This window comes from Alosa sapidissima, chromosome 19 (genome assembly GCF_018492685.1).
Source record: "Alosa sapidissima isolate fAloSap1 chromosome 19, fAloSap1.pri, whole genome shotgun sequence".
Taxonomy (NCBI): Eukaryota; Metazoa; Chordata; class Actinopteri; order Clupeiformes; family Clupeidae; genus Alosa; species Alosa sapidissima.
Genome location: NC_055975.1, coordinates 18055809 through 18067273, shown reverse-complemented (window position 1 = coordinate 18067273; position 11465 = coordinate 18055809). Strand labels below are relative to the sequence as shown.

Sequence of the window (11465 nt, the reverse complement as noted above, 5' to 3'; positions counted from 1 at the left end):
TTGCGTGATGGCCGCAGGTAAGAAGCTGAGCCACTTAGAGCCTCCCTGCAGGGCAGTCGGAGCCCCGTGAGCGATGGCCTGATCCCCCCTCTCCATTCTGATCATCCGCCCGTCCAGGAGCACTAGACATTCCTCTGCATTAGTTCGGCTAACTGCGCCCGCTACCCCTGTAGACACGAAAGTGACATCCCCAATTTCGTCTTCCACAAAGCGTTAAATGGGTGTGCGCTCCTCGAATAAATCTATGTAGCTGTCAACCAAGATAAACAAGACCATGTCTAATGACTGGTTAGAGGCAACAACAGCTATTGATATGGCAAACAGCAATGGTTGCAAGACCACTGAGAAATACAGTTCTGTTTATTGACTCTGGCTGGGGGATAATTTTAGTTCCTGACACAACCATATACTTTCAACTTCAGGTGGCATGGGTGTAATGGTGGTGGTTAGAGGGCTTGTGAACGGAGCAATATGTTTTCCCCTTAAGTTTTGTCATATTGGGACATCATCTGCTGTTTACCTGAGCCTCTGCATTCGTTCACCACTACTGTACACACACTCCCAACGTGGTGAAGCTCACTCTGAATAAACAGATTAAACCTATAGGGGCTGTAGGGTGGAGGCTCCAAAGCCTTGGCATTTGTGAAATATATATATAATTTTCGCACTGATTGCCTGCCTGCCCTCTTGACTCGGGCTTATTTATTGAACCCAAAGGGATATGGTGCTTTTCTCCCCTTGCACTCTCAATGTCTCCGCCAATCGATGACTGGTGGGATCTGTATAATGGGGGTCAGCGCTGTGGGCTTAAGGTTTGTTTGTTTGGTTGCCGCGTCCCACCCGCCCCTCAGCACATGCACATTTTATGGGCAGTGGCCACTCCCAACACCCATCCATTCCGATTCTACATTCTCAGCCGGTGGACTTGGCATAAGAATTGGCATCGCTGACAACTGAAACCTCAAAGCAAAGCTTTAGATGCTGAAAGTGAGTACAGAAAGAGTGGACGACTATACTACAGGGAATAATATACAGTCCCACTGGAGCCGTTACACACATGATGCAGTATCACCGCGGGACCCCTTAAAATGTAGTGTCCATATCCATTCATCTCTTCCTTCAAAAAGCCACAAAACACTGGACTTCTGAAGCTCACACATTCAGTAACTACTGTCTTTAACAACTTTCAGCCTTCACCCTCTGATGCTGAGCCAGAGAGGGTTTTTGTTTCTCAGTAATGCTTACCCATATTGCTGTGGTTACATCTTCCTATAAAAGAATTTTAAAAGCTGTGGTTCTGGCCAACACAACCACACTGCACAGATGCTGGTGTTAATTTCCATAAATACTGTAACTGTAGCTTGCATATACAAATTAAATAAATAAATACATACATTTGTGCAGACACTGCACAAATAGAGTTGCTCTGCCAATCTTACAGATGAGTGCTCTACACTGCAACAACATGGAAACATGAAGAGTGCCATTTCTGGTGGATGTTTGTACTCCATATGATGGAGATCTAAAGCAATTACACTGATGTGTGCTGGCACATGGGCTAAAAATTAGATTGCAATGAAGAGCTCCTCTTCTGTGGTCTAACCTCACTCTCTGTACTCAGCTGTAGTCGGCACTTGACCTGGACACGCACAAATTGTACACAAGTATTAAGAGCTCCATAGGCATCTAGATAAGCCAACCAGGGGCACTCATGGGAGGTGTGATAGTCTCCGGAGCGCTCAGGAGGCATATAGGAACATATCTCATGGAAGCCAACATGCTGGGAACTCATCAACACTTTTCGGGATGTACAGCATAACCTCACGGAAGTGGCCACTGATGTGTCTTCACACGTTTTCAGTGGCATGCCACAGTGAAGTGGTAAAAAGTAACAAATTCACATTTCACAAGGAGAGGTCCGCTGTAGCATCAGCCAATGTTTGCTCTAGATAAGGCATTTATAAATGATTAATCGCCGATTACTTGCTACATATGGTGGTTTTACAAATGGTTTGTCATGGAAACTTGTGAAAAAGAGTGGTACAATATACAGTTCACTTATCGACTCAACACAGTTTCCTTAAGTATTGCTTTATCACTGAATGGAGTGTTGAGAATTACTGCTGGGTTTTTGAGCTAAGGATTTACAGCGTAAAGTTGGCATGGTAGTGTCAATTTTAGTGAAATAAATTGAAACTCTCAAAAACCTTTATTTCAAATACTGCTGTGCTCTGACCGAGTAGTCAAAGTCCAATCCCAATCAAAGTACAATTCATTCCATTAACAGCATCAGTTAATATTCGCATAATTTCAATAATATTCAATTATCTTACAAATTCTCACAAGGAATGTAGTAGAGATCAAATCTGCATAAAATAATTCACAATATAAAAAACGCTTGTATTGAATTGCAAAAACCAAAGATTTAATTATGTTAATACGCCAAAAAAGGCAATCATATGAAGATCACATTGACTTTGATTGCATGCATTCTAAAGGAAATGCAAAAAAGTTGAATTAACATCAAATGTCAAAATAAATTAAAAATTGGGTGTAAAGGCATGGCTAGTGCCATGTGAAAACATCACAACAGAAATCCATATTGTATATTGCATTTTGTTTTTTACAATTTCCTTATTTTTTTCAAACATTAAATAAATCAACATTGAGGTTTATTTTTATAAGACCACATTGAACATTTTACACTTCCTTACACACGGACCACTCTTGTCTGATACCAGGTGCGTTTTTTGGGGGAGAGGACCATGAATGATTTAGTCTGTGTGCATTTGAGCTGAGGGTCAATTTCCACCGGAGAGGTGTGTAGTGCTTTAACATGCAAGACTGGCGACCCATATGCGTACTCTACGGGAAGCATCTGAACCAGAAACATCAGCAGCACACTTTTGTTTTGCCAACACCTTGCATCTAATGAAACACTTTACTTGTAAACTGTTCTGACGGCACGACGGTGTGAATGCTACTTGTGATTTTACTTTCAAATTTCAGACTGACTCCCTTCTGCTGAAGGGTCATTAGAGAATGAAGAAAATGTGTGACGTCTCCATGGTGACGTCTTTAGACTGGTGCAGAGGCACTTGCTAGAGAGCTCTCCAAAGCAGTGGTGCTGGAGCGCCCTCTCCAAAGCAGTGGTGCTGGAGCGCCCTCTTGTGAGGAGAAATCCCAAAAACAAATACTTACAAATAAAATAAAAAATAAAAACAAAAAGGCACTGTTTGTGAATGTGTTTGCTGAATCTCTGTGTGTTTTTATCAAAGTGTTCAGTAAGGTAGGATGGAAAGAAGGTAGGATGATTCAGTCAAAATCTGAAATTCAGCTTTTTACTGTAGCTTTGGTTTACTGTACACATGCGCCCATGTGCACCCATGTGTACAGTATGTTGCCGTGTAAATATATGTTTCGAAATAGTCCGAGTCTGATAGCTTTGGTTTGCAGTGAGTGTGTGTGTGTGTGTGTGTGTATATGTTTCACGTGCGAGTTGGCATATCTGTGTGAGGAGATGGCGTGGTCTGAACAGTCAGACACGAGGACTCCTTAAAGCAGGAGCGTCTGCCTTTAGACCACATACTTGTTCTTGGTAGTGGAGCCACTTTTAGTGGCCGTGTCAGTGTGGGACTGGAAGCCAATGGTCATCTTCTGAGGCAGTCCTAATCTCTCCTTATACACTCTCCTATTAGCCAAACAACAGGGGAGGAAGTAGAGTATGAGTTTGCATGCATTGTTCTACACACTTATCTAACTGTAATGTAATTTAACGGCTGGTAATATCTATAGTGAAGATCATGTAAGGGATAATGTATTGTCTGCCGGTCATTATCGGAAAATAAGTCCCGACAGGCCGAACAGGACCCCGACACAAAGCGGAGGGACTTATTTTCCGATAATGACCAGCGGACAATACATTATCCTGCTTATTATACGGCTAATTGCCAAAACAAGTAAAGAAATTTCACACAATGGGTCTTTCAAAATTATTTTGTTACCGTTTTGTGGCTTCCGCTGAGAAAACAAATAGTTTGCCACACAAATAGAACTTGAAAGTTTCAGGTTTTGTGTGGCAACGTATTACTTGCCGAATTTCACTTTCAAGATAAGCGAACCAACTACTCGCAGAATGATATAAATGATGTGAATCAGAAGCACAAAACCTGTTGCCATTTACAGTGGTCATTATATATTTTGTAGCGGTCATGTTACAGATTTAACAGACCTCCGAATGTTAAGATGGCCCATTCATGTGAATAAAACTTTCTGCAGCACTCTGAAAAGCCGTATAATAAGTCTGAATATGAGCATGCATGTATGAGTTTACTGAATTGTATTTTCTATTTTCTGGATTGCTGCATTGTATGCATATATGCTTGCGCATATTTGTGTCTTACCCTATATGGGTAATAGCATCTCTGTTTTCAAAGTCTGTCGTCCAGACGGCTATTTTGTCTCCTTTAGTTCGGATATTGACCACAGCACCACAAACCTCATCACTGTAGTCATCAAAGGCCTCTCCGATCAGGCATAGCAGCTGACGGTGCACAGCAACAGACAGAGAGGGAATCACAACATTAACCTACCATTCTTACAGTCTTCATTTTGTCGGTGACCTTGTATAATGAACTCTTATTTTCATTAGAATCAGTACTACATTCTACTTTTGACCTTGAAGAACAGGTCACAGGAACAGGCACAACTCTGATGTGAGGTCCACAGATGCACGCCGGTCCGTCCGGCATTATGTTTTTGTTTATTGTCAATTATTTGTTAATTAATATGTCTGTTTATGTGTTGATGTCTGCGTGTGGAGCGCTTTGGGTTGCACTTTGGGGGGAATTCTCCCATTCGCGTGTAAGGTTTTTTTTAACGCACCTCAGTTACACACTTCTGTGTTACAAGTATTCTCCCATTTCCGCTTCTGTCACACCCACAGCGCATAAGTTTGAAATCAAGGCGGCCTTATGAAAAAGGAGTGATTTATTTAAAACTGATCCACCTGATCCACTAATCCACCACCTCGTTAATTTAGGTTGATATGAAAACATGGAACGTGGACTTTCTCATTTCTGAATGTCATTTAAATCCAGAAAGAACACAAAAAGTCTTTGATTTTGAAAACGTAAGCAAAACTGAATAGCGGAGGCCTACAGAAAAATGCCTAACAAAAAATTGACTTCACGAAATTACACTTTTGCTTTGAGGTTTGTTAATAAAGAGTCAAGACGTGCTTGAGGTGTCCATAATTTAAAAACTCACTGCTGAGAAAGAAAGTTTCAATGGCAGCTGCTTCTTATTATATCAATTTATCTATGCTAACGAAGCTGTAGACTGACGCCTGCAGTTTCGAAATACAGTAGCGAGACTGGGATAACAATACCAGCCTCTATTACAAATGAACCATGAGACAGGCGAATATAAACAAACGCTGCTCGACAATAGTGCAAACGTCTGTGCAAATGTATGGATGATTTCGGTCAAATTGGAAAGAAATTAACAGATTCGAACGAAGTAAGCTCTGGGATGATGACTTCACGTCAAGTTAAAACTGAAGATGCACAGGCGGTAAGCGCCAATATCCAAAGTGGGTGATTATAACGAGGTTTTCACTATTTAACAACGTAGCCTCATGGATAAGGCAATGTCGGGAAATATGCCACTGTGTGACACTGTAATGGGGGAAAACATGAAGCTGTATCAGCATATCAAGCACCACATGTGTGATACTGTATGTTAATTTGTAACGTTCTGTGTAACATACATGTATTTAGAACTAGGCCTACTGCCGACATCGAGCAATATGCAGTTTCACCTTGTAGTGGCGCTTGACCTTCATACAGCCCACCTGTAGCATAGCTGGAAAGGTGCTTAAGCCATGGCAGAATGCGCGCAAGAGTTGTATACATAAGAAATGCCCAGATTTTGGGGTTGCTCCTCCCAAAAACTTCTATAGCGTGTAAATGACAGATTTAAGTGAAGGGGAGAATTCGCACAGAGTGAAATGCATGTAGTTATGCTTTTTTTTTTTTTTTTTTTTACTTAGGCACCATTTCTCACCCTTACGTATGGGAGAATTCCCCCCTTTGTCATACAAAAATGCGCTACTTAAATAAATGTGACTTGACCTCACCGTCTCAAGCCAGAAACGGTCTAACTCGACCCGTCTGTGTTGCTTGTTGAGAGTGAGAAGCCAGCGGCCGCCCTTTTTGTTCCTGGCATCCTCCCACATGGGCTCAATGCCATCCTGCAAGGTGAAGAGTTACACACTGCATTTAAGCCACAAAGCCACAGCGACAACAGAAGAAAGCATGCAAGCTTAATAGGGAAGCAAAGATGTGACCACTAGCTGGGTCATGGCAACGATACAGCCACAGCAATGCCATCAGTACCTGGAAACAGTGACCTTTAAGTTTTGGGCACTGAATTGCATTGTCAGTGCTTATTAGACTACTCTGCAGTTCAATTTTAGCAATGTGATCATATTTTTAATACTTAAAATATTTCTAAACTGGCCGTCTATGGCGTCACAAAATGCTTATGGTTTTTATTGACTTTGGACATTTTGAAAAGCAGCCTAAGTGGTCTAATAACTCATCAATCTGGTTAAGTATATCAGGGATTACAAGAATGATATTGTTATTAACAGACACACTGACAAAGGCCACAAGGCCGAAACGTTTGTTACTTGTTACCCCCTGTTGCTACGTTACTACGGAGTGTGACCAATCTTTGATTTTCTATTAATTGACACCCACCTTGAACAGGCTGTAGTCACAGCCTGACATCAGATTGCTTGACAGCTGAATATGATTGTACAATCTAAAATGACATAAGGAAATGGTTAATGCAGAGAGCATGAAATAAATTAAAAAAAACTGCATAGAAAAGCATTCTAAATAAAAAAAAGTGTTTATTCATGTATTATTTGTTATAGTACAATCTTACAAAGGATTTTAAGTTCAAAGTCTTACGCCCAAAAGTCTTCCACTGTGTCAAATTTTGAGATGAGCCGTAGGTTGGCTTGCCAAGTTTTGCTCTTGTCATTTTTGAAGAACCAAAGAGACCATCTATGGAGGCAGACCAGCAACATTAGTCATCCGATGCCCACTGATTCATTTGGAATACTCCACAGGACAACTGGACGGATTCTGGACACAATTTATTATAATTGCCCGTTCTTCCATAACATACTTCAGGTGCTTCAACTTATGGCCAATGCCATGATTAGCCCACCTTCCCAGAATATACGATTAGCAAGAGCTATATGATTAGCAATAGATGGCTGCTTCATCATAAAAATCATGATAATAAATCATGAAAATAAATAGTGATCAATTTTTATATTCAAAAGGGTACATATCTATCAAAATGAACATTTGAAGCACAATATCTATTTGAATAGGCAATCTAGTGTATTGCTGCAAAGGCAATAATATTAATAGATGTACTATATAAAAATAATGAGTTTGTCAACAGAGAAAAGTGGGGAGGCAGTCATGTTATATTGGGTCATTGGAGGAAATTCCAATTGTTTCTGCTACTAGCTCCCACATGTGCTAATGTAGGCTATGGTAAAGTGCTTACTTGTTCTGTAGAGGGTGTTTGATATAGCCTTCAGGATTTACAACCTCAAGACTTGTCTCCTCCGAAATTTCCTCTGAATTTTTGGAAGGGGATTGACTAAGTTCCTGTAAATGAGGAAATAACTCGTGATATTGATAGTACACAATATGCAATTAGGAGACCACTTTGGATTTCCCGCCGATTATGACTTTATAAATGTGTAGTTTGACATACCTTTGTAATTCATGAAGGATGCAAAAAACCGAATAATTTTATTGTAATATTATCTTCTTTATTATGCAGGGCCCTTATGCTCTGCGGCCTGCGTGCCGTTTATGGAATTTCCAGCTGGGACTGCAAAGTAATTTGCTAGGCCAACGGGGTAAAGCTGGTCATCAAGAGGAATTGGGATATCAAGTCATAATTCAGATGGTAGACGTTAATAAGGCAAAAATGACACGCTACCTTTAATGTTTTATACCGCGTCAGGTTTTTGTGGTAATAAAGAAAATCTATTTCAACTTCATTGCATATGGGGGAGTGGGAGCGGATTGTAGTTGGTGGGGGCTTGACGTTGACGATTTGGAACCATGCAGTTTCGAACTTACAAACTTGCCGACCACCAAAAAGAAGTGTGACGAGTTGTCATGATCTAACGTTAGCTGACAAGGCGCTGTAGGTCGACAGCTGTTAACAGTCTCAACACCTGTGCAAGTCACTTTATGTACTTTCAGATAGGAGGCAAGAAAGCCACATAGGGTAAGTTAGCCGAGTATCGCTAGGCTAATATTAACTTCAACGTTCTCCGTTTATCGTAAATTTGGCTAGCGTGGTGACGACCCCAAGTTCTGGGTGGCAAAGACTGGGTATATCTAACGTTATTAAGAAAGAGTATGGTTCTAAATGCCAAACACGCACATTAGGCCTAGCTTCTACATCTGCCGTGGAGTTTATGAAAACTAGTAAGCTAACGTTAATTTCGGAGACTCACAAGCATGTTAAGTCCACTCCCAACTTATCAGGTCAGAGGCAGACAGAGACCAATTTCAGCCCACTTTAAGGGCTACGATAAACAACAGAACGATGAGAAATATCTACGTCTCTCTAATATGCAATTCAACTCGACTTGAATTTTAAGTTGCCTAAATGCAGTTTTTATGACCACTTTCATAGTTTCTCGGGAATAGCTGTTGTTACTCACCGGCTCCGCAGTCGCCATCTTATGTGACTGATTCATAGGCCGCGTATGGAACGTACATGCCCATTGGATTGGGCTACCAGCAGGACGGACATAGATATTCGTAACTAGATTGGTCAGCAGTGAACTTTCAATGGACTTTGCATGTCTGTATACACTTCTATTGCAGTAGCACTACCGGTCAGTATTCTGCCAGGAGTACATTCACGAACTGAAACGTCATTGTAAAGTTTTGTTACAATGTGGTCGTGAACCCCATCAGCTTCTTTGTTGAGATTAAAATAAAAGCGCCTATGATTATGAACCTGCTCAAGGGGGGGATCTTTTTTATATATAATATGGAAGATATAGGTCATGCATACTATATATATTTTATATATATTTTATATATATATATATATATATATATATATATATATATATATATAAAAACATATCCACGCCTTTCCCAGCAAGTCGGTGAACACATCACCAGCCCAAATGCAAGCTTTGGGAGGAGCCTAGGTGGCAGGAGAGTCACCAACGTGCTGGCCCGGAAGACTCCAAACATTTCCTCCCACTGCCGTAGCGTTGGGTACTTTCAACCTCTCGCAGAGGAGAACTTTAATGAAATAATATTGCAACAATTTGGTTTAAAATGTCGACCGAAACGTCCACTGTAAATGATGTCCCAGAACTTCATCGTCGTCTCGCAGAGTTAGATCGGAGGTATGGGTACCTCTACCCTGCTAACATGAATTCTCACAGGCTAACGGAACAGGTATGTCAGGTCGGATTGGCTCTTCAGCATTAACCAGCTGTGATTTTGATTAATGAATATATTGACTTTAATCTAGAACACGACGGTGAAATATATGTCGTTGTAGTGTCTTTGAATACGAATAATGTTAGTTCACCAAGACGTGATTTTTGCAGTTCAACGCATGTGGATAATGAAGACTATATCTCGACCAGTAAAAACGGCTTTGATTGGATATGAGTGCACAAGTAACGAGCACACCAGATTGTAAACATGCAAAAACAACTGCCGTTGTACAGCATTAACAACCTCTAACAACTTCCGGGATCATTCAAAGGGCTTAGTCAAAACATCATTTACACGCATGGTTAATACACTATTGCGTGTATGTATCTGTAGAATAACGTTACGATAAATGGACGTAAGCTAGAATGATACCCCTCAGAAAGTAACGAGCCCGAAGCATAACAGATATGCTATTGATCTTAGTAGCCAGTTCTAAATGATATCCTTGATGCGCCTTGTTTATAATTATAATTTTTGTAGTTGACGCTGTTACTGTTTTGAATCGCTGTGTGCGGGGACTGGAAGTGTAACTTAATTCCTTCCAGAGAAGCCCGTGTTCAGCCTCTGTATTTATGGCAACGAACAGAGCAGAATGCTGGTGGCACTCACTCGCATAGCAAAGATAAGCAGCTCGTCCCTCAGGTTTTCCTGGCCTAATCAGTCCTAGGGCAATGACACGTGCGTCTTATTTTGGCTCTAGAGACTCATGGAGACTGTCATAGAGACTGCCATGTAGTTTGTTTAATATATTATTGCCAAGAGAGTTTATATTAAATAATTCAACAAGTTTTGGTTTGTTGTTGGTGGAAGGCCTAAGAATATTCGCCGGTGTAACATTCCGATAAAATATGTTGCCTTGATATGTGCAGTAATTGGAATGGGTGAGGGAACTTTACTATGCCAACCTAATGCATGTTCTCTTCACTCTTTCCATATGGGGACTAGCGGGTCAGGCCGCGACCCCGTGCCGCGCCCAGACCCCAGGCTGAAAGAGCGCCTGTTGTTCCAGAACCAGCGGCAACGGAAGTTGACGATTGTGAGCGCTTGGGTACGTTCTTCGGTGAGCTGAACAAGTGCCTGCGACAGATAGGATTCACGCAGCTGTACTTCGGGGAGAAGATCGTGGAGCCAGTGGTGTACCTGCTCTTTTGGGCATTGATCTGGTTTCTGGGCATCCAGGCGCTGGGCTTGGTCGGAACCCTGTGCATTGTCATCATCTACATGCAGAAGTAGCCTAATAATCTACAGTCACCCACAAGTCAGACTGGGCAAAACGTGAAGGAAATGTATACGTTTGCAGTGTGCCTCCCTCACTGTGTGTGCGTGTGTGAGTGAGTGAGACCTATGAAGAGTGAGAGAGCGTACAAGAGGCACATGCCTACATATCAAACTGTCTACCCAATAGCTAGTAAGATACAAAATAGAGGTAATGCTTTCTAACGGGTTTTTCTACCTTGAGTTTTTTTTTTTTTTTTTAAACGTGCAGTCATTTGTGTACTATCTGAAATACATTCAGGGAGAAGCTCCTTTACATGGGTGCATGTGTAGTAAACGGTGGAGGAGCGTTATGCATATTTATGACTAGCATGAATGTTTATGCAGTACATTGCACTTAATGTTCAAAAACAAGCAAATCATATTGAAACACGAATGCTGTCACCATGAGCTTTAATGTTGCTTGCTTCGTCCCCCAAATCATTCCTGCAGTCTTCCTGCATTCCTGCAGTGTCACCAACAGGGGGTGATGTTTCCCCGGTTCTGCATATAGTAGGTTAACATGGGAAACACAAGCTGCAAGTGGTTCTTACCCGCGTCGGTCGTTCATTAACATTATTTACTTGAATGCATGCTTTCCCTTGAATGAGCACTGCATGGGAATATGAATGGGTT

The 11465-nt window shown here is 41.3% G+C and overlaps 2 protein-coding genes across 2 annotated transcripts; one reads left to right on the top strand and one right to left on the bottom strand.

Moving 5' to 3' along the window:
• Window positions 1-2190: 2190 nt before the first annotated feature.
• On the bottom strand, window positions 2191-8960 carry eif4eb (eukaryotic translation initiation factor 4eb). The gene is made up of 7 exons (XM_042072220.1): window positions 8774-8960; window positions 7594-7697; window positions 6981-7076; window positions 6765-6828; window positions 6140-6253; window positions 4404-4543; window positions 2191-3691 (listed from the first exon to the last, which is right to left on the bottom strand). Exons 1-7 carry the CDS (start codon window positions 8807-8809, stop codon window positions 3577-3579), a joined length of 669 nt encoding a protein of 222 aa, XP_041928154.1. The 5' UTR covers window positions 8810-8960; the 3' UTR covers window positions 2191-3576.
• A 305-nt stretch (window positions 8961-9265) lies between these two features.
• On the top strand, window positions 9266-11044 carry fam241a (family with sequence similarity 241 member A). The gene is made up of 2 exons (XM_042072221.1): window positions 9266-9530; window positions 10521-11044. The coding sequence occupies exons 1-2, from the start codon at window positions 9408-9410 to the stop codon at window positions 10806-10808; spliced, it is 411 nt and encodes a 136-aa protein (XP_041928155.1). The 5' UTR covers window positions 9266-9407; the 3' UTR covers window positions 10809-11044.
• Window positions 11045-11465: the final 421 nt, after the last annotated feature.